General features: G+C 36.4%; 1 protein-coding gene across 1 annotated transcript in view; it reads left to right on the forward strand.

The window, feature by feature from the left end:
• The window catches only part of ASZ1 (ankyrin repeat, SAM and basic leucine zipper domain containing 1), a 38,561-nt gene extending 14,619 nt beyond the window's left edge, over nucleotides 1–23,942 (forward strand). Inside the window, exons 5-13 of the mRNA XM_070947578.1 lie at nucleotides 10,942–11,053; nucleotides 14,939–15,073; nucleotides 17,244–17,368; nucleotides 18,503–18,578; nucleotides 19,970–20,026; nucleotides 20,663–20,775; nucleotides 21,279–21,384; nucleotides 23,044–23,157; nucleotides 23,793–23,942. Of these exons, the coding sequence (XP_070803679.1) occupies nucleotides 10,942–11,053; nucleotides 14,939–15,073; nucleotides 17,244–17,368; nucleotides 18,503–18,578; nucleotides 19,970–20,026; nucleotides 20,663–20,775; nucleotides 21,279–21,384; nucleotides 23,044–23,157; nucleotides 23,793–23,942 (988 nt within the window). The remainder of the gene's footprint in view (nucleotides 1–10,941; nucleotides 11,054–14,938; nucleotides 15,074–17,243; nucleotides 17,369–18,502; nucleotides 18,579–19,969; nucleotides 20,027–20,662; nucleotides 20,776–21,278; nucleotides 21,385–23,043; nucleotides 23,158–23,792) is intronic.
• The last annotated feature ends 529 nt before the right edge of the window (nucleotides 23,943–24,471 follow it).

The following is a 24,471-nucleotide window of genomic DNA, read 5'->3' on the forward strand; positions in this document are numbered from 1 at the left end:
GAGAATTGAATCTTAATTTAACTATAAAGCTCAGTTTCATCTGTACATGTGACTGTGATTTCCATAAATTGTTATTTTAGGAAATATATTTATACATAAACATTTAAAAGTCAGGCAGTCAGGTGGTCCATTTAGTATTATTGTATCTACTTTTGATTGCTTGGTTCTTTAGATTATGTTGCAAAAGATGTTTCCTCTAAATTAAGCAGGAATAGTTTAAAGATTTGTCCGTACTCAGTTTACAGTAGTTTTCTCATGCAAAGTATTTGCTTAAATCATAAAATTATGCCTGCCCACTACTTTTGTTGATCCAGAAACTACTGCCATCAACTTCATTGGCTCATCACAATTTGGTCAACAAGTTCATCTTGGTATTATATAAAAGAGATAGAGAAAAAATGTTGCAATTTTCTCCACATCAAGACTTACTTTTTAAATCTCTTTTACAGTTCTATTGTTTCCTTGACAAAAGATGCCCTTAGTAACCTTTCGGTTTTTTTGTGCTCATTTGTCATTTTCTAGCCCGTATACTTTTCTGGATTTTAGTAACTTCCAGAGCTAAATTGATATTTTCATGCATTCACCTCAAATCCTATTGATATAGTTTGAATGTTACAATTTGTACTCCTTCAGAATTTTTAGTTTGTTTGCTGTTTTCTTGCCAGTTCATTTTGGTGAACTATTTAGGAAGTCCTTGCAGCCCACTTGGCTTTATTATACAGAGTAATTTTTATTATTCTAGATAATTTATGAACATGCCCTTCCTCCCAGCTTTATTTCATTCACACATACCTATTTAGCTGACAGTACAGGTAGAAGAAGTAGCCTTTTTGAAATGTTTGTTCACAAAACTTTTTAATTACTGGTCTATGTTAGAATTCTACTTTCCAAGGTTTATTCTTGACTTCTTTCTTTTCTTCTATCTATAAATTTTTTTTAGATGTTTATATATTTCTAACAAAAGAAAACATAACAATTATAATCATTGAAATAATGGGATGAAAAGAATATCCCCACTTTGGGGAGTTTTGGTGTGTTTAGAGATCCCTCTAGTGGTATTACATGTGATTAACAATATTATTTGAAAATTCTAAACTAATTCTGCTAAATAACGTGCATTATAACTATTACTATTCTTACATCTGTAACATTCAGAATAGAGAATAACAGTTGAAAGGGACCTTGGAGATCTTCTAGTCCAACTGCCTGCTCAAGCAGGAGACTCATGCTTATTGGACAAATGGCTGTCCAATTTAATCTTAAAAATCTCCAGTGATGGAATAACCACAACTTCTGAAGGCAAGCAGTTCCACTGATTAATTGTTCTCGCTGTCAGGAAACTATTCCTTAATTATTTCTCATTCCTTTGATAATTGTCTATCTGTTACTTGTTATCCCTTCCTCAATTGCTTTGAAGAATAGGTTGACTCCCTCTCTTCTGTGACTATCCCTCAAATATTGTAACACTGCTATAAGGTTACCACTAGATTAGACAACCTAATTCCTGCAATCGTTCATCATACCATTTAGCCTCAAGTCCCCTAATCATCTCTGTTGCTCTTCTTTGCAATCTTTCTAGAGTCTTAACATCTTTTTTGTGTTCTATTGACGAGAACTGGATTCAGTCACTTGTAAAGAAAATTTTACTGAAATTATGCATTGTTTTTTTCTTTTTGAGTCATTCATTTTTATGACTTACTAGCTGAATACTCATGCTCCACTACGAAACTATGTTTATTTATCGGGCTTGATAAATCAACACTTACAGCTTGAAAATTAATGAGTAGTTATGATCGGCCTCTTCTCTCCCTTAGCCTTGCCCCAGAGAAGCCTATACTACCCTATCCCCCTTCTCTCGCTCAGCCTTGCCCCACAGAAGCCTATCCTATCCTATCCCCCTTCTCTCCCTCAGGCTTGCCCCACAGAAGCCCCCCCCCCCCCATCCTATCCCCTGCTTGCTGCTTTGAACGTGAAAGTGAAACTCCTCTCCTCTGCTTGTGTTTTGCATTTGGAACAGATTTCTTTTCAGGTGGGAAGGGGGAGTAGAACTCCTTAGCATCAGAACATGTTAATAAAAATATAGGAAATACTGGGTTGGCTCCGTTGTCGTCGCTAGACGGTCCTTTTAAGACCGCCAGCCCCGCCGCCCGTTAGAGCCGCTTCTACAGCTGAGAAGTGGCTTGGAAATCTCCACGATCCAGACGAATCGGGAGAAGAGCCGGCGAGACAAGGTAGAGCCCCCTATGAAGTCCCCAGATTGTCTTTGTGGCTTCTGGGGAGGAAGCAGGGTGAGGCTCCCTATTCAGCTCGCTGAGGCTCCGGTCTCCGGGGACAACTCTGCAGTTTGCAGAGCCAGACCACGCGACCAATGTAACGAGTGAAAGCCAAGAGAACTTTTAAAAAATAAGCAGGGTGGAATCTGGACCTGAAATTCAAACTGCAAGTATTTTCTTTAGCCCTGTGAATGAATTCAGTAACGGAGAAAAAGTAAAAGTTTCTTAAAATGGCACCCGGCTTTAGCAATAAGGAAAGCTGAAAGCGAAAGTGGAATTGTTTGAGCTCATTGCGCTACAAAGTAACAAAAAGTAACAGCGCTGGCCAGAAGAAAAGGGAAAAGTTCTTTTAAAAGTGACTTGATCTGTTCCCTCTCCCTTCGGATTTGACTAAAGCTGGGGAAATTTCTGAAAGGTTTTTGTGGTGGAAAGGGAGAGAGGACATCTTTCTTAGAAAGAATCAGACTGCGTTGAAGAATGGCTTCAAAGCAGACAAAGCCAGCTAAAGCTGCGGGGGGGGGGGGGTTCCCCCACTCACAAGCCACAAGAGCAGCCTTTAAATTCGCAGACACAGAGCCAAACACAAGAGTCTGGATTTAAAGATTTGAAGGAATTTATTGCTGTGGCTTTGAAGAACCAAAATGAAGTTTTAGACCAGAAATTTGAAAAATCTCAGCAGGAATTTAAGGAGGTGGTTCAGGAAAAGTATGACAAGATGAAACGGAACATACTGACAGTTATGACTGGTTTGTCAGAAGTTGTGGTCCAGATTGATAAAAAAGTGGAACAACTTAGCTCAGAAGTAGAATCCAAAATGAAGGAAGCTGATCATAAAATTTCCAATGTTGATAATAAAACGCAAAGGCTTGAAAATGAAGTGACAATGATGCAATTTAGATTTATGGAGTTTGCTGTAAGACTCAGAGGCATAAAAGAGAACAATAGAGACGACTTGAGAAGGGTTTGTGCTGATGCTCTTGCTGTAATGTTAAAGGTTGATCCTGAGGAGATTTTATGCAAGATTGACAAGGTCTATAGAGTGAATTCCTGGGTGGCAAGGCAAAAGCAATTGCCCAGAGATGTGGTGATATATTTTACAGATAGAAGAATAAGAAATGATATCTTACAAAAGTCTTTTGTTTCTACTATTCAAGTGGATGGAAGAGAGATTGGGATCTACAAAGAGTTGCCACCTAAGATGTTAAGAGATAGAAAAGATTTTGGATTTTTGGTGACTGAATTAAAGAAACAACAAATTCCATTCAGATGGGACGCTCCAGTTGGCATAATATTGAGGTATCAAGGAGAGAGATATCGGTTAAATACTCTTCAAAAAGCGGAAGAATTTTATTTCAATGTTTTTAAAACTGGTGCAGCATCTCCACGTACTTCCTCAGTGTTAGCTATAGTGGAGAGTGAGAAAGAGAAGCAATTTGAACAAGAGCTTGAAGAGCAGAGGAAACAGATGGAAAGGGAGGCAATGGAGACTCGAGGAGCAACAGGGCTTTTTTTAGATAAACCGTTGCTGGATCTTTCCTTAGAGCCTATAGGTGAACCACCTAAAAATACAAGAGAAGTGGCAGCGGATCTTGACCTGATGTTGCATAGTGCTAAAGATCAGCGTATAACTCGAGCAGCTTACAAACAGATTTTAGAGAAACAACAACACCAGAGCTCTAAGCTACCACAAGACAAACAGGGAGTCAATGGTAAAGCACAAAAATCCGAAGCCATGGGAGGAGCTAAGCCGAAGACTACTAGTTTGGAACAGCAACTTCAGCAAATGCTCTTAACGCTTCAGGAGAATACAAATGACAATTAAGTTTTTATCTTGGAATGTGAACGGATTGAACTCACCACAGAAAAGGAGGAAGATATTTCATTATTTGAGACAATTTAATAATGATGTTATTTGCTTACAAGAAACTCATATTAGAACACAAGATCAAAAATATTTGATAAATTCTAGATTAGGAACACAGTTTATAGCTTCAAATTTGGAGAAAAAGAATGGTGTAGTGATTTATATAAATAAAAGACTGCCAACAAAAATTATAGAAGCAGATGATTGTGGAAGATATATAGCAATAGAACTTCTTACAGATAATGGTCCAATTCTGGTGATTGGAATTTATGCTCCTAATCAGCAACAAGAAAACTTTTATAAGTTATTGCATTCTAAAACAGTGGTTCTCAACCTTCCTAATGCCGCGACCCTTTAATACAGTTCCTCATGTTGTGACCCCCAACCAGGGGTGGGTTCTAAATTTCTTTTACTACCGGTTCTGTGGGCGTGGCTTATTTTGTGGGCATGGCTTAGAGGTCATGTGACCAAGTGGGCGTGGCTAGCTGGTCATGTGACCGGGTGGCCATGGCTATGTGTATAGGGACTACTCAGAGGGCTGAAAAAAAGTCATTTCTGACAGGTCCTCGCACTTTTGACTGGTCCTCACACTTATGACCATCCTCACATTTATGCCTGTGCAGCATTCTTAAGAACCATGTCACTCATTTCACAACTGCTTCTCTTCAACATGGTATAAGATAGGGCAAAAAACGTAAAATGTGAGGACAGTCGTAAATTCGAGGACTGGTCAAAAGTGCGAGGACCAGTCAAAAATAACTTTTTCAGCCCTCTGAGTAGTCCCTGTGCACAAAAGGACTACCCAGAGGGCTGAAAAAAGTGATTTCTGACAGGTCCTCGCACTTTTGACCGGTCTTCGCACTTATGACTGGTCATCATTTATGCCCATTGTAGCATTCTTAACAACCATGTCACTCATTTCACAACTGCTTCTCTTCACCATGGTGACAAAATAGGGCAAAAACGTAAAATGTGAGGACAGTCGTAAGTTCGAGGACTGGTCAAAAGTGCGAGGACCAGTCAAAAATAACTTTTTCAGCCCTCTGAGTAGTCCATATGCATAAAAGGATACAGCAATAGAGGGATGAAGGAAGGGAAGGGAAATTAGAATAGGAGTGAAGGTACGAGAGGGAGGAAGAGAGGAGGAGAAGGAGAAAGAGGAAGTAGGGAGAAGAAGAAGAGAGGGGGAAGAGAAAGTAAGTAAGAAAGAAAAGACAAAGGTGGTAGGTTTGAGGAGAAAGATTGCTGTACAATAAAAAAGATGAAAGGGAAGAAAGCCAACCCCAAACAAATATAAAGATATTAAGATAAAGAATGAATTGTTAAACTTTAAAGAATAAAAGAGAACAAATAGGAATAAATAGCAATAATTAGAAACACACATACAGACATACAAGATATTTTCTTTGAACAGAGTATTTGGCCGGTCCACAAATTTAAACAGTTGTAGGAGGTTAGCAGCCACCCCTTTCCTAGAAGAATGAAATATTTTGGGAAATATTAAAAAGGCAGAATATTATATTTCCCTGGATGAGAAATGGAGAAGCATATTTTACAGACAAAGCAGCTCCCACCTTCCTGCCCCCCACCCTTTGTTAATGGGCCAGAGGCAGAAAGTCAATCCTTTGTCAAAGGACATTTGCAACACAATAGCAACAGAAACTAACACAATGGGCCCCATCAAGCCATGTGATCCTGTCCACTATTAAAACATCTTTCCAAACAGTCTCCATGTTTCCAGTGTCTTTTTCCCCACTTGGAGCAGAACCCAGAAGGATATTTCTTCCAACACAGTATTTAGTCTTTTCAATTAAATTTACAATTTCTGTATTTCCTTTTTACCATATTTATTCCTCAACTATTTTTTAAAAAAACCAATATTACCCTTCATCCTCATCTCTAATCTTAATCAAATTCAATTTTTCCCTTCTATTCTATATTATACCCCTTTGCATTGTCATCTATTTTTATATCCATCCTCACATTGGTTAATTATGTAATACAGTTGTTTAATACAAATTCAACATTTTAATATAAATCAATTAGTTATATAACTATCTTTTTTGTATATTTATCAATATGAACATGAATATTCCAATTATTTCCATGCAATCCAATTTCTTACAAATCAATTAATTATATTTACCAATAATAATAAACCAAATAATTTCCCCCATATATTCCTCCAAACCACAACTTAACCATTTCTGCTTTCAACACAATATACAATTAATAGTATCTCAATTATTACAATTCCCTAGTTAAATAGAGCTTTTTTTCTTTTGTGTTTTAAAATCTTGAACCTCCTCTTGCCCTAAATTTCCCATTGTTTGCAGTTTTGTACCTACCTTTTTTGGTGAGGAAAAAGAAAAAGAAACCTCTCTGCCTCATTTTGTCACGTTGCAGCTAAGACCCTGCTTTCGCTTTCTCTTTTCAGTATAGCTAGGGGGAAAAAAACTTGCTCCAGGAATTTACCTCTTTGCAGCTAGCTCTTTGAAGCCCCGCGGCAAGAATTTAAAGTTTTTTTCCCTCTAGCCATCAGCTGGGACTCCGGAGCAGCAATAGATTGGGAGTGGGCGGGGTAAGCGAATGGCGACCGGGCGATCCAGCAGAGGCAGAGGGTGAGTGAAGGGGGGGGTGCGAGAGAGGGCTTCGGCGACCCCTGGGAAATGGCCGTTCGACCCCCAAAGGGGTCGCGACCCCCAGGTTGAGAACCGCTGTTCTAAAATATTACAATGGTACTATAGATCTATCTTACTTATGGGAGATTGGAATGGAGTAATAGATCCTAAAAAAGATAAGAAGAGTTTGGCAAAATCATGTGTTAAATTACCACAGATTTTTTTTGATATGAAAGAAGATTTGGAATTGAAAGATGTATGGAGAGTGCATAACCCAAAAGAATTGGACTTTACTTTTTTTTCAGATAGACATAGATCCTTCTCTAGGATTGATTTTATTCTACTTACGGTTGACTTACTTTTAAAAACAAAGAAAACAAAGATATTTCCGAGGACTTTATCTGACCACAGCCCAGTATGGATAGAAATAGAAATGGGAAGGAATGAGAGAAGATCTTGGAGAGTAAATGAAAATTTGTTTAGATATGAAAAGAATGTAAATGAACTTAAAAAACAAATGAAGGAATTTTTTGAAATGAACTTGAATAAGGGTACCCCTATTGAAATTGTTTGGGATGCGAGCAAGGCGTATATGCGGGGGGTACTGATTTATATGAATTCTAAACATAAATCAAATCGACAAAGAAAAAGATTAGAACTGGAAGGGGAGATAAAGAAAAAAGAGCAGTTGCTTATAAAAAATCCAACAGATGAAAAATTACAAGGAATTATAAAACTTTTGAAAGATCAATTCCACATGCTCACAGCGGAACAAGCAGCAACTAATTTACAATTTGCGAAACACAATACATTTTGCAATGCCAATAAACTGGGCAGGTGGTTGGCTTACACACTGAGGAAACAGCAGAGTACTCGGACTATTGGTAGTATTGAGTATAGAGAGAAGGAAGTATATCAACAAAGACTAATCAAAGAAGCCTTCTTAGATTATTATACCAAACTATATGCCAAAGATGATATACAGAATGAACTTATAAATAAATATTTAGAAGAAAAGAGAGTTATAAAAATTTCTAGTGATCAAAAGGAAAGAACAAGTCTACCAATAACAACTGAGGAGATTATTGTTGCTATTAAACAACTGAAAACAGCTAAAGCTCCAGGAACGGATGCTTTAACTGCGGTGTACTATAAAATTCTACAAGCAGAAATGATTGAACATCTTAAAGACTTATTTTGTAGCATACAACAAGGGGGAAAAATACCCCCTTCATGGAAAGCAGCTTTTGTCTCTTTGATACCGAAAGAGGAGGCAGGCTCTACAAAACCGGAAAATTTTAGACCAATATCGCTCCTGAATACGGATTATAAAATTTTTGCGAAAGTATTAGCCAACAGATTAATGCCAGTTATTCAAGAGGTGATTCATCATGATCAAGCAGGATTTATAGAAGGCATCTGCCTTCTAATATGAAGAATAATGTGAGGCAAATTATAGACTTATTGGAATATCTTGAGAAGAATAAACAGATCTCTGCAATGCTGGTGTTTTTGGATGCGGAGAAGGCCTTTGATCGAGTGAATTGAAACTTTCTATTAAAGACTTTAAAAAAATGGACTTCGGGGATCAGTTTGTACAGGCGGTTTCAGCAATCTATCAAGAGCAAACAGCACAAATTATTATTAATGGAAGTTTAACTACAAATTTTAGTATAGAAAAATGCACAAGACAAGGTTGTCCGTTATCCCGGTTGTTGTTTATTCTAACTCTAGAAGTCTTGTTGAACACAATACGGGACTCGAGCACTTTGAAGGGAATAGTGATAAGGCAAGAGGATTATAGAACAAGGGCATTTGCAGATGACCTGGTTGTTACCCTAACACAGCTGATGGAATCAATAATTCAGATGAAAGACATTATAGAAGAATATGGAATGGTATCAGGATTCAGACTGAATCAGAAAAAAACCAAGATGATAGTTAAAAATATGACAGTTGATCAAAAGAAGGAACTGGAGAGGAAGGCAGGCTTTGAAATAGTATCAAAGGTGAGATATCTAGGAGTTCAAGTTGCAGATTCAAATATAAAACTGTTTCAAAATAATTATGAGGTGTTGTGGCGAAAGGTACAAAAGGATATGGAAACCTGGAAAAAAAACTGCAGCTGTCTCTACTTGGAAGAATAGCAGCAGTTAAAATGAATGTTCTACCTAGATTTTTATTTTTGTTTCAAATGATTCCGGTGCTTAAAAATGATAAACACTTGATGGAATGGCAAAAAGGAGTGAATAAGTTTGTTTGGAATGAGAAAAAGCCAAGAATTATGCAAGATATTCGTGAAAGGGGTGGTCTTAAACTTCCAAACCTGTGATTGTATTATGAAGCAGCAGCGTTTACACAAGCAAGTGATTGGTTTGGAAGGACAAAGACTGGAATATTGAATATTGAGAGCTATGACCTGGAATTTGGTTGGCATGCATATTTATTCTATGAAAACAAGGTGGATAAAGTATTTAACAGCCATATACTTAGAAGCTCCTTGATGAGAGTTTGGAGGAAGCACCGACTCAAATGGGATTATAAAATACCGTTGTGGTTGGATCTTGGTCATATCATACGGAATATAAATATAAAGTCACTCGGGGGGGTTTTATACAAAGAAGTACTTTTTAATGATGGGGGCAGATGGCAATTGAAGTCATTAAACACACTGTTGGAAGAAGGGATTAATCTAACTTGGTTACAGTATAATCAACTTCAACAGAGATGGAGAGAAGATCAAAAAACTGGTTTAATGTTGCATGAAGAAGAATTGGTTAGACAGATAAAAGATAGAGGCCCAATGCATATCAAGAGGGTTTATAATGTTTTGTTAGAAAGAGATTCAGAAAATGAATTGGTTAAAGATTTTATGATAAAATGGGCGCAAAATTTTGGAGAACCAGTTATGATGGAAACGTGGGAAAAAATATGGGTTCAGAATGTTAAATTCACACAGTCGCAGAATTTGAGGGAAAATTTTTATAAAATGTTTTATAGGTGGCATTTAGATCCTAAGAAATTGTCATGCATGTATCCTAATGTTCAACCAAAATGCTGGAGGTGTGATTGCTTAGATGCTACATATTATCATATATGGTGGACATGCAAGAAAGCAAAGGCTTTTTGGATAAAAATTTGGTGGGTTATGCAAAATGTTTTGAAGAAAAAAATTCAATTTTCTCCTCAATTGTTTTTACTGGATATAGTTAAGGGCTTTTCAGTGGGTGAAACAAAATTAGTGTTGTATATGGTGACAGCAGCTAGGTTATTGATTGGTCAATATGGAAAAGGGATGATATGCCTACAATTCAAGAATGGACTTTGAAGATGGCCAGTTTTGCAGAAATGGTGAAGATATCAGCATATTTAAAAGATCGGACTCAGGAGACTTATGTATGGGAATGGAAGAAATGGATAGATTATGTGCAGAATAAATATCAAACTAGGAAGTACCAGATAGCTTTTAGCTGAATGTTGTGTAGAAATGTATAGTATATAGGGGGCAATATAGCTTATTGTTATGTAGAAATGTATGGTGCACAGGGGGGAGAATAGAGGGGTGGTAAAGTATGTTATAATACAATGTGGACGGATTTCACCTTGGGGAAGTCATGGGAGGAGGGGAGGGTTAGGGGGGGTTAGGGAGGGATGGGGGGGAAATGGGGAAAAATTGGTATTTGTAAAACTTTTTCAATAAAAAAAAATATAGGAAATACTAATGCTCTGATGGTCATTTCGAAAAATCCTTTCTTAGTGAGCATCTAGAAGCCAAGAGGAATATACGTGGCAAATTTCAAGTTTCTAGGCTTTACAGTTCTGGAGATTTTGTGATGATGCATGAGTGGTATTTCGCTTTTATTTATATACATATACATATACATATACATATACATATACATATACATATACATATACATATACATATACATATACATATATATTATGCTTAATGGAGCATTATCATGATAACATTTGCATTGGCAATTAGTTGTATCAGTTGATTAATCAGGGAACCTAGAATTTATTCCATTGAACTTAACAATTTCTGGACTGAGATTTCTTACAGAACAGTGATACATAAATATTTATTCAGTTGACAATGCTGTTTTTATTTAATAAAAGATTTAAATGTGCTTTGAATTTAGCTATTCTTTAACAGATATTATGAATTTTCCTGTAGGAAGAAAATGACTCCATTAATGTATGCAGCCCGAGAAGGCCATTCTCAAGTTGTTGCTCTCCTTGTTGTTCATGGATCACAAGTAAATGCCCAAGATACAGGCGGTTACACTGTGAGCTTTTTGTATAATCCTAACTAGATTATTTACTTTCCTTTATGAAACTTCAAATATTTCAACAAGGTAGACTTTAAAGATATGGGTTTTTTCCCCCCATCACTGGCAATTTTTACTGCTCCAGCACTGCTATTGTGAAGTGGAAAATAAATGGAAATGTTGTCTTGGGCTTAATGTAGATAAATAAAAAGCAGAGCAGAGCTAGGTGAAAAAAAGGAAAATTCTAGTTCCTCTCAAGAGTGTAACACAGCTTTATTTATTTATCAAATTTATAAGGTTGCATATGTCACCCAAGATGATACTGAAAGGTGTACAATCAATAATTATAAAACCAATTAAAACAATTTTAAGACCAAAATTGCGAGAGAATTAAAATGAAATTATTATGTGTAATGTAACCTCTGCATGGGCTTCCTGTTGCGAGAGGATTCCCCAGGCCTGATGGAAAACTCATGTTTCGAGGGCTTTCGGGAGGCTATAAGATTTGGGGTTAACCTTGCCTCAGGGCTATATTCTTTTTTTTTTTTTAAATAAATTTTATTAAGTTTTCCAAGTTAAAATCAACATAAGACAAAAACTTTGATTATACATAAAAACAAAAACCATACATTCCCCTCCCTCCCTCCCCCATTTATAACACTAAACATACAGACACGTGTATCCCGGCAGATAATATTCCTGCCCTCATTAATAAATAATTATGCCCACAACATAGAATAAAGTAAATACTCCCCAAATATGGTTTTCTTACAAATATCTTTCAATCTAAATAAGGATATCTCTCCTCATATTGACTTATGCCCTCACTTCATCTCAATCCTTTTATTCAACCACCGATACCAACTGTCCCAACTTTGAAAAAATTCAGAATCCTCTTTTTCTTTCAACCTATACGTCATTCTGTCCGCTTCAGCGCACTCTAATACTTTATTTATAATTTGGGCACTAGCCGGTATCTCTTTTTCTTTCCACTGTTGGGGGAACACTATTCTAGCTGCGACTAAAATATTTAGAGTGAGATACCATTTTTTCTTACTCAGCCCCTCTGGGCGAATATCTAGTAAACATATCTCAGGTTTCCATTGGAGGTCCACATTAGTAATTTCCTTAATCCAATTCCTAATCCTTCTCCAATACCTCTTTGCCATTATACAAGTCCACCATTGATGGAAATACGTACCTCTGGTTTTCCCACGTTTCCAACATAACTCTGATGCACCTGGAAACATTTTAGCAATTCTTGCTGGTGGGAGCTGCCACCTATACATCATTTTATATGCATTTTCCTTGAAAGACGTTGCCATAGTCATTTTAATATTTCCCCTCCACATTTGTTGCCATTTTTCTAAAGGAATTGAGTACCCAAAATTCCTCCCCCAGGCAATCATAGTGTCTTTTACAACCTCCTCTCCTATCATTCGCTCAAGCAATTATGCATACATTTGGTTATGTATTTATGGTCCTCTCCCATTAATATTTTATTAAAACTCTGTTCCATCACATGTATCCCGTAATTATCTCTATCTTTCCTGTAATGAGATTGAACTGTAGCATAGGTCCACCAATCTAGCCTAATTCCTTTATCAGCCAAATCTTCCCTAGATCTTAATATCCCTTGGGCATCCACAAGCTCTTTATATCTATAAATATTATCCTGTTTAAGAGTTGTTGGATATATCGTCGCTTCTGTTGCTGAGAACCAGGTTGGGATCTTGGTATAAAATTTTCCTCTAATTATGTCCCAGGTTTCCAGCAATATTCACCTTAAATAATGTCTCTTAAAATACTTATACTGTTGAGCTTTCTCTCTCCATAACAGTACATGCCAACTGTGTTGTAGGTCGTGTCCTTCTAAATCTAATAAAGACCTCCTCTTCAATAACATCCATTCTTTCATCCAGGCTAGCAGTGAAGCTCGGTAGTATAGTTCCCAGCAGGGGAGGCCGAAGCCCCCGCTCTCTCGATGCTCCTGTAATATTTTGAGCTTCACCCTAGGCTTCTTCCCTTGCCAGATAAATTTCAGCACGACTCGATCCAAACCTTTAAAAAACCTGTTATCTAGCCTCATTGGAGCTGATTGAAATAAAAATAGCCATTTGGGTAAAACATGTATCTTAATTGCTGCTATCCGTCCCATCAAAGACAACTGTAAATTTTTCCACTTCTCCAGTCTCTTACAGTCTGATCATATAATTTAACTCATATAATCATATAATATAGCCTCAGGGCTATATTCCAAAGCATGGGTGCTATAGCAAAAAAGGCATCCCTCTTCTGCTGGACCTGATGAGATGGATAGATGTAAGTGAGAAGATGCAGTCCTTCAGATAATCTGGTCCCATGCCATGTAGGTCAAAAACAGCACCTTGAATAGAACCTGGGAACAAATTGGTAACCAATACAGCTCAAGGAGCAGAGGTGCAACATATATTTTTCTATATGTTTCTAGATAACTGCCCATGCTGTTACAGACTTCGACTCAACCCTGCCAAGACCGAGTGGCTATGGGTACCGGCATCTCGGTCCATAGGAGAGGTTCCATCGCTGGCTACTGGTGGTGAAGTTTTACCCCCTATAGACAGGGCACGCAACTTGGGTGTCCTCTTGGACTCACAGTTGAGTTTAGAAGACCATATAACGACTGTGACCAGGGGGGCATATGCCCAGATCCGTCTGGTGCACCAGTTGCTCTCCTCTTTGGACCAAGATGCCCTACGCATAATTACTCATGCGCTAGTCACCTCCCGTATGGACTACTGTAACGCTCTCTACATGGGGCTGCCCTTGAGGACCACTCAGAGGCTTCAGCTGGTGCAAAATGCAGCCGCGCGGGTTGTGATGAGAGAATCCCGATACTCACATGTAACACGTCTCCTGCGCGACGTGCATTGGTTGCCGGTTGCCCTCCGGGTGAGATTCAATGTGCTGGTGATGACCTATAAAGCCCTACATGGCTTAGGCCCAGGATATTTGGCGGACCACCTGCAGCCAGCAACAACATCCCATCACCTGGTTCGCGCCCATAGGGAGGGCTTCTCAGGGTGCCGTCGGCGAGACAATGTCGACTGGCAGCCCCCAGGGGTAGAGCCTTCTCTGTTGGCGCGCCCTGGTTACTTGAGTCCCCCGGCCTGGATTGATGGGGTTTTATATGGGTTTTTTAGTTTTATCTGATTTAATTAGGCATTTTAACTTTGTATAATGGATTATTGTGGTTTTTATTGTTGTGAGCCGCCCTGAGTCCGTTGGGGATAGGGCGGCATATAATTAATTAATTAATAAATAAATAAATAAATAAATAAATAAATAAATAAATTTTGTACCAGCTAAAGCTTCCATATACTCTTCAAGGGCAGCCCCACATAAAGGATGTTACAGTAGTCCATTCAAGAAATGACTGTGAGCAAAGCCTCATGATCCAGGAATAAGGTGGACAACGTTTTGTACAATTTAATTTATGTGCTCCCATATTGCACCTCAGTCAAACCCGTTATCTTTAGCCTCACTTTTTTCCCATATTTCCTTTCTTCTCTGTTCTTCCTATTACAAATTTTTATTTTAAACTTTGGCAAGACGTGATGCTGAATTGGGATATGAAGACAAACTACTGGTATGCCTTATATAGAGTGGGATCATTCAGAAGTAATGTATTTTATTTATTTTATTTATTCGTCAAGAACATATTAGGTAATATATATAAGTATAAGCATGAACTGAATATATAAAATAGATACAAATAGAGGAAACATTAGGAGAGGGACGGTGGGCATGCTGGTGCTCTTATGCGTTATATAGAGTGGGATCATTCAGAAGTAATGTATATTCTGACATTTTTATTTTTAGTATTGTAAAATAAATATCACAATTGCTAATAAATCATTACAGGCATTAACATGGGCAGCATGCCAGGGTCATAAAAAAGTAGTATTCAAGCTGCTTGAACTTGGAGCTGATAAATCAATACAGACAAAAGATGGACAGACCCCAGGAGAGATTGCAAAGAAGAATAGGCATTTAGAGGTACTGTTCTATGTGAAGAATCAATCCTTGAGTTGAGATGTTTTAATTGCAGTAGGGGTATATTTTATAAAGAGTTTTTAAACATCAAAACAGATATGAGTTATTTACTGTTCATATTAATATGAATGTGCAGTGCAATTAATGTCAGTAATATCAAGTGTACTAATGTCTTAAAATGTCTTTTATTTTTAAAAATGCTCTATCCTTATTTTTATACCTATTATGTGTCTGCATATATATTCATTTACCTGTTATTCAAAAAACATGCCTAACATTTGGGTTAGTGAACATCTGCATTTGTTTCTATTAAGATACTAATTAAAAGAGAACAGAAAACAGGAACAATCAACTTAGTGTGAAAAGATAAAAATTTCATGAATTTGTATGTCTGAAAATAGACTACACATTTGGCGTTTTATTAGAGAATTGTTCTAAACCTAAGTAAGGTTTAACTGAAGGATTTGGACAAGCAAGGCAAAGGTAGTTTAAGATACGATAGATAGTTCACAGTTTAAGAAATACAATTTATTTATTTTTTAAAAAAAAATCCTTACATAGATAACAATAATTCTACCTTTACTGGGGGAAAAAACTATAGATCCAATTTATTGGTGTGTGTATTTTGTGTGTGTATTTTCAAGTTATTGGGTTCAAATGACTAGATATCTGGACAAGTCCCTGCAGGTTTTTTGACAACATTTTCAGAAGTGTTCTAAAGGTGCTTTTTTCAACTCCAAAAAAAGACCCAGCAGGAGCTCCTAATTACAGACAAAGAAGGGAACAACAAACGAAGAAACATTGTCATTCCATACATTGCAGGAATATCGGAAAAGCTTAGGAAGATTTTCAACCAATACAATATACATACACACTTTAAACCCCATAATACACTAAGGCAGAAGCTTGTCCACCCCAAGAATAAAATACCCAGACACAAACTGAGCAATGTGATATTTGCAGTAAAACACATTAAAAAATGTATAGATCTATACATTGGAGAAATAAACACATGGCACAACATAGGAGAACAATCCCATCAGGACAAGATTCAGCAGTCCATCTTCATTTGAAAGAGAAAGGTCACTCTTTTGAAGATAGAAAAATCCACATTCTGGATAGAGAGGACCGCTAGTTTGAAAGAGAGGTCAAAGAGGCCAGTTACATTAAGATTGAATAGCTCTCTCTCAACAGGGGGCGGGTTCCACACCACCTATCTCCTGTTCACAATACGATACTATCAGCAGTTCCAAGAAGGTTCCACGCCCATTTGCACTATTCAAGTGACTGAGGGCACAGATAAACCTCCAAGTGGCCTTAATGACTCTCAGAAAGAGTGCTAACAACCAAATGACTGCAAGGAATATAAATCTTTCCATCCTCCACCAGGATGGAAAGAGAACTGAAGAAGATTCTTGGATGAGAAGCAAAATGTCTTCAAGGAAAAATAAAGTCCAGTTGCCTTTTGAAAAAAAGCACCTTTGGGACAACCATGACCCAGATGTTTGACAATCTCCATAGATACTTTCAGGAGTGCTTGCCACTGGCTTCCTCTCGCTGAGAGAGAGTAACTGATCCAAGGGTTGTTCAGCTATCTAATTTCTAGCTGGTACTTTAAGCAGTGCTCCAAACTTGCTACTTTATTTCCAGTAAGTGTTTTAAATATTTGCATTCTCTTTATATGGGATACAAACTACTTAATATTGCCATTAAATAGTTTATCTCTCTTTTTTTAAAAAAAAAAAAAATGCAGGACATTTAAAAATGCTTGGAGCATTTACCTCCTCTTGGTTGCCATAAACCTCTCTGTAATTTCATTTTCTCTGAAATAATGCTTCCAAGCATCTCAAAATATTTTGTTTTCATAGGCTAAATTTACTGAAATTCATTACATAGGGTATGTATAGGGTATATCCCTATAGAAACCATTTTTTATGTTTTCTATAATAAACATGGTTTTCCTGATATCAGTTCAATAAATCTTTTAATTTAACATCTTGGAATTGAGAAATAATTTCAGATAGTTTTCTTTGAAAAGATCAATTAGGAGAAATTGTTGTATTAGAAAATAATTTTCACTGTGTCAATGAATTCCCAATTTCTTTTGTTGTAGAATGAACATATTGCCAAAGGTATAAAAATGGTGAAAATTGTTTCCTGTGATTTTTCGTAGCTTTTCAGTTTACTTTCTTTGACGGCAAATCCTTTCCAAAGAAAATTCCAGAACCTGAGTAAAGAAGAACCTATTCACAGATTTATGACTGCAGTTCCAGATGCCCTTAAAAGCCATAAAAGCAGGTAGTATTTCATACTTCAGAACTTAAGTTTTGAAAGTTGTATTCTAATTTAAATCTTTGCTCTAGATAAAAACTGCTATTAGACTTGACATGGACAGTTGTTCAGATCTTCTTTCAAAATTCCTATGAGCTACAGTTTTGCACTGCTAATGCTAACCAGATTGTGCTTGAATGTTTAAATTGATATAGAGTCTTTGGAAATTAAGGATTTATGCATACCTTAATGCTGGATTATTGGGAACATAATCATCTATTGGTTTCTTATATATAGTGTAATAATTTACCTGACATGCATCAAATTCATTTTTACTTTTGGAAAAAATTAATACAGATATTATAGAGCTGTGATGGCAAACCTATGGCACGTGTGCCCGATATAGCACACAGAGCCATCTTTACAGGCACACGAGCTCTCACCCAACTCACCTGCAGATGCGCATGCGCTCACGCCCTAGCTGGTGTTCAGGCCTCCAGTATGCATGCACAGAATTCAGGAGACCCAGCTGGTCTTCGGAGATCTCTGTACACATGCATAGATGGTGCTCACACGCGTGCATTGCATGCGTGAAAACCGCACACATGCGCAGATGGTGCAATTGGGCACGCAGTACATGGGAGCCACGTGAAATCTGCATGCATGCGCAGATGGTGTGATTGCTCATGCAGCACATGGGGGAGCTGTGCGAAAGCCACACATGTGCAAATTGTGTGATTGCGTGCGCAGCACATGGGGAGGAGCCACACGTTAGCGTGGATAGCACATGCGCAAAGCGCGTGTTTGGCGCCCGGTGAGTGAAAGGTTTGCTACCACTGTTATAGAGCATGCATTTTGAAACCGCAACAAAATTTTATATAGAATCAGATTTGGGCTAGATCCAATATTTCAGAACAAGTATGTGCTTTCAAATGTTCCATTCACCGTAATGGAAAATTTACAGCCCAATATTTAGGCTTTTTTTTGTCTTTCTGTGTACTTAAAATGTAGAGAAATATATTTTAGAATCTGTAAAATGGATTAATAATAGCATTTCTTTCTTTGAAACAAATAATTTATTTTCTTAGTTTTAGTTTAAAACATTTATTAAAATTATTTATTTACATATTTTAAAATAATTGAACCAATGCATGTGAAAAGTTCCTATGCAGCTTTTAGTGACATGGAAGTCTTTCTACATGGTCTTGAACTTGAACACATAACAGAATTACTGAAGGTAAGATTTCTTTATTGAAAACATGGGTGGGGTAAAATCTGAATTGGATTATTCAGGGTGGGGATAATTAATTTATTGCCATTGTATAATAACATGAGCTGCGTAATTTGTGTGGAAATTTGCATCATTTGTAATATTTAAATAATTACATTGATATGAAAGAGATAGTCTAGTGCCGTGATGGTGAACCTATGGCACACGTGCCGGAAGTGGCACGCAGAGCCATGTCTCCAGGCGCACCAGCTATTGCCCATTGCTGTTCTGGGTTCCAGCACACACGTGCGCTGGCCAGCTGGTGTTTGCGCACACAGGAGTGCTGGAAACAGGAAGAGCAGCTCCCTGGTGTGCATGCATGCACCAGGAAGCTGAGCTTCCGGCATCCATACTAGCCAGGTGATTTTCATGCACGCATGCGCACCAGAAACTAGAAGACCAGGTGACTGGCGCGCATGCGCATGCTGGAAAATGGAAGCTCAACTTCCTGGCGCATGCATGCACGCTGGGGGACTGCTCTTCCAATTTCCAGCGCTCCCCCGCATGCTTACGCTCCCGAAAAGGTTCGCCAACACTGGTCTAGTGGTTGAGGCACCATACTAGAAAGCAGGAAACTGAGTTTAAGACCTCCTTAGCTATGAAAACCAGCTGAGTGACTTGGGACAGTTTCTCTCCTCACAGGGTTGTTGTGGGGAAATTAGGAGGAGGAAGATGTGTTGGATATGTTTATCACCTTTATTTGTAAAAAAAATAAAAAAAATAAAGGTGGGATACAAAATGAATAATGTCATTTGTTTAATGTCATAATGTACATAATATAAAGAATTGTGCTTCCTTCTTTTAAATGCCATACTTCCTGATTACTTTAGATGCAGTGGATACCCCATAAGTAGATTCTTTTATTTATTTATTTTTGTATTATTTTTATCAGGTCCACTAAATTGAGGTTTCATAGTAATATATTACTGTACAATTCAAAATGTCACTGCTTAGGTTTAATCCAGAAGTCATGTGACTAATTGACTAATTGTTCATAATATTCTGGGAGAAGTAAATTAAAATAGCTTCTGAGTTTGTTTTTCTGTGTTCAAGAAAGGATTCTCCCTGCCAGCTTCCCATAAGAAAACTCAATGGGGAACCTGGCAGGAAGTTGGAAATCGTTGCCACTGGTTTTTTTTTGCCCGCCTATGGTCATTCTTTTTCTAAATTGAGGTGAGGAAATATTTCTGAAATGATAACCCAATATTGTGTAATGCAAATTAAAAGTGTCTTCTGAGTTTGTTTTTCTGTGTTCATTATGAAAATACTTGGAAGTTTAATACTAAGGTGGGTTACTGACCTACATAATAGGATCTTGGTCCAAAGTATCTCTGGGAAAATACTTTCGTCTCTTATAGGAGAGAGAAATACCTTTAAGACAGCTTTTGACAATGGGAAAAGAAGACTTAATACAGGTTAGTCTACTTATTTATTGTTTATTTGCTCTTATTACAACAATACTGTTTTAAATTTTAATTCTGTATTTTTTCACTTCATAACAACACATTTCAATACTGATTTGCATTTTGTTTTGAGAAGAGTATCTTCTGTTTAACTGATTTGAATGTCTAATTGTTCCTTTTTTTTTTTTTTACAGAAAAAAGGTTAGGCTGGATATGTGCTTTAATAGAAATTAGTGTTATACAAAGGATCGGTTGATACAATCATTTATAGCTTTATCAGTACATGTTTTGTACTCAGTTGAAATTATTGGTAATTTGAGTAAGATGGAGAATGTTCAATATGTATGTGTGATTGATAATAATGTGAATAAAATGGAAAATATTTTAGATAGATAGATATAGATATAGATATAGATATAGATATATACACATACGCACACACACAAAGAAAATGAAGTGTATAAAATGTGCTGCATTGTATCAGCATTATTTTGTGCAAAACTAATTGACAGGTTCTTACCTTGATAGCAACATTGTCAAGTGTAAAATTTCAAATGCATAATTAATATTTGAAGGATTTTTATTTTATTGATAAAATAATTTGAATGTTTAACATTTTAAATCTTATAAATGTTTTTAAATTTTTAGATTGGCATCAACAATACTAGAGATCAACAAAAAATTTTAGATGCTGTTAAAGAACTACATATAGAAGAAGTAAAGTTGGAAGAACTATCTGCAGTGACAAACTTGGAATTCAGGTAAAATAGTGTTAAAAAGAAAGATGAACCATTTCTTTAACTAAAATAGTAATAAAGATCATACTCATATTTAATAGATTATTATTTTGCAAAGATCTAGTGTGAAATACTAAAGGTTATGCCATTATAAATTAATTGGTTTTTATTTAGTCTTTTTCTTTTGCAGCAAACTAAATATCTACTCCCTGGAAACTTTCTGAGTGCAGTTAAGTTTTTTAAAAGACTGTTGTTAACTCATTCATTTTTCAGAGCTGAGGATATTCATTCTCATATGACCTTAGAGTGAGCAATGTCCTCACCCATTATGCATATGCATAAAATAAGAGAATAAGACTACCAAGTCATTATTGTAAATAAATTAGTTTGATAGTAATTCCTTATCTGAAAGTAAGTACTATATTTGCATTTCTGATTCTCCTAGTTGCAGTGATGAAAGCTAAAATTTTAAAGAATATACCTGTTTTAGTATAAATTAATAATTGTTTTTAACATTTTTGTTACAGTGGTGATGAATTTCTTTCCTTTCTTATGAAACTAAAAAGACAATGCATTCAACTTAAAACTTCTGTGCAGAATGTTATTAGTCAGTTTCCTACAGATGCTCATAAGGTACAATATTCATCTAAATGTATTTTTTCAGAACACCATTCTTCACTTAAGTAAAATTAATTTAATTAATGAATGGTCTGTAAGCAAGGACCACCTATTTTTTTTTTCTATTGAAGAAGCTTATCAGTTTGCTTAAAAGAACACAGCAGGCCTTACCAACTTGAGGTTCCATAAAGAAGCAAAAGATCTAAAAGAATTGAATTAGTCACTCAGTGTCACCTTCGACTAAACCAGCATTCAAGATGGACCCCAGGGCATGACAAATCACCAGATGTGATGTATTTTCCATTATGAAGAACTTGTTTGATCCATTTGGGTTGATAGTTCTGGGGAAGTCTCTGGTAAAAAGTTATCTTCAAATGTATGATATTGGGATATAGTACTGCCTGTATCATGATGATGACGATGACGATGATAATGAAATGCAAGAATGGAAACACATATCCATGGAAACAAATATCATATATTTTCCCCTTTCTCTTATTATAACTCAGCATAAAAAAGTTAAAGCCATAGTAGTAATAACTGATCTGATTGTCATTGAACACAGAAAGAACACACCATATAGAGCTTACTTTTGGTAAGTTGAAGCTAATACCTCAGCCTGAACAAGGTATAATTCTTACACTAAAAATATTACCAAGTACCAGAGCAAATAATAAGTGAAATATACATACAAGATAAAAGTCAAGTTTTAAACCAATGATAAAGCAGTACCAGTTAGCATATGCACCCACACTAGAAGATCCTCTGTAACAAGTATCGAAATTGAACTAAGTAATAAGATTGAACATACCAAGAGATCAGCACACAGACCAGACTACAAAATGATACCTGCAAAACAACTTGTGCAAACAATATGACTTACAAAGTTATAATTCTTCCTAAAATATAAAAATGTAACACAAATACAGGTAGTCCTCGGCCTATGATCATTTGTTTAAGATAGTCCAAAGTTATGACAGCCTTGGAAAAAGTGCTTTATGGGCTGTTACAAAACTGTTACAAAATGTCACATGATTGCAATTCAGTTGCTTGGCCACCTGCTCGCATTTTTACCTGTGGAAGAATCCAGTCACGTGATTGTGATTTGCAACGTATTTTGCAATTCCCATTGACCACATGATTTGCATAACAATCATTTTAAAGGTGGTCATAAAACTTGAGGATTCATGATGGAAATTCCAATCCCTATTGTTATTGTAAATTGAGAACTATTTTTAAAACTCTTCACATTATTGGAATCTCTATCTGAGTAGATAGCTGTTCTCAAGTAGAGGGATTTGCCAACATTTCATCTAAAAATCACCTTGACATGCATTACTTTAAACATTTCTTAAAATGCTCAACTCTCTTACAAGCTGTAACACATCTTTTCCATGATGCATCATATTTTCACCTGAAACCAGAGGCTATCCCTTACGTTTGCTGTTGCTTGCATATCAGCACAAAACCACACTCACTCAGTGAACTTTATTGAGGATGGAAAATCCTCTCTAAAATGTGGCAGGAAGCTTGTATGGGAGACGCTTATTCAAAACCTCAAAATGTGTATGTGCATGTATATTTTTCAACCAATAAAATTTTGCAATAGTGAAATTATACCAGTGGAATGCAGTTCATATGTAACTGTAATTAAGACATTTTTAAATTTCTTAGTTGGTTCTTGAATGGAGTCCACCCCATAGTCTTGCTACAGTGTGTGAAGAACTAATTTTGAATGCTGAAGATCTGACCGCAGAGGCTGTAAAACTAAAAATGCTCATGAATAAGGTACATTTATGAATAGAGTACATATGATAATTAGCAACAGAGCAACACATTTCTAAGAATTAATTCATTCAGGTTGTATGGTTGTTACGTTTTAATAATACTCAGTCACTTTGTGAGGTAGATGGACCGTCTCCAAATTTGATAAATAAATAAATAAATAATTAATAGATTTGGTAGACTGAGTTCAGACATGTCAATTCTAATATTCTAGAATTTGCCATTATAGAGTACGTCCTAGCAGTGATAGCTGAGACAGTCAACTTCGTTAAGAAAAGCGATTGCTAAGTGAATGAGCTTACTATCTTCAGATTTCCTTTGCTTCATAGGCCTATGAATGGTTACTAAATGAGAAAGTCAGTAAACAAGGACTATCTGTAAAAAGCAAAATACAGGTAACTAAGAAAAAAATAATAAGGATGCGGCCATGCAATTTGGAAACACAGTAGTCTTTTCCTGTTCAGAATTGCCAGTGAGCAGATACAGCAAAAATAATTAGCTTTTAGCAATTGCAAAGCTGCGTTTCTGCTATTTAAATAAAATATTCTGTTACAGAAGGCTAAATTTTAATTTTTTTGGAATATAGTGGTATAGATTTCTAACATTTTTTCTTCTTCTATTCAATACACTTTTATCAGCTCCAAGATGGGCAGAATGATGATCCTTGCCGAATGCAACCTTTGGAATATAGCAGATGGAAGACAACTTTTTTAAAAATAGCAGTACTAACTGTGGTTGGGTCAGGATGTGTTTTCTTTATTTTCAAGTTATCTCTAAAGAAAAATTGAATTAAAATAAGATTTTATGTATAGTTGATAAAGCTAGGTAAATCTCAAGTTTTAATTTTAAAAGGTACATTGAGTTTCACCATTTCTAAGTTAAGCATACAGCTCTCTTGCACCAACAGATTATAATATTGAAGTTGACCTATTTTTGCTACCAGTAGTGCGATGTTTCAAGGTTTTTTTGCAAAATATAAGGGTAGGGGATAGGTATTGGAAGCAAAATGCTTCCACTTCCATTTATATAACCTCTTTGTCATGCACAAATACACTCCAGGTACAAAGTCACTCAGCTGACTTTTGCTCTCTTTGCTATCACATTCTGACAGCTTGATTTGGGGTTATAGCAGAAACGGAAGCAATTTGCCTCTCACTGTTAAAATTTGAAAAAGGGTGTGTTGGTAAAAGCTCTGCTGTAAATTGGCAGTGTCCCTCAGAATAGTCATGAGGTTGTAACCTCTACCTTCATATATTAGTCATCACTACAATAAATCCCAATTTTTAGATTTTCAAATTTTAAATCCATATGAATACA

The sequence above is a fragment of the Pituophis catenifer genome, unplaced genomic scaffold (assembly GCF_029215685.1).
Source record: "Pituophis catenifer annectens isolate HBS135680 unplaced genomic scaffold, rPitCat1.0.hap2 SCAF_7, whole genome shotgun sequence".
NCBI classification, from domain to species: domain Eukaryota; kingdom Metazoa; phylum Chordata; class Lepidosauria; order Squamata; family Colubridae; genus Pituophis; species Pituophis catenifer.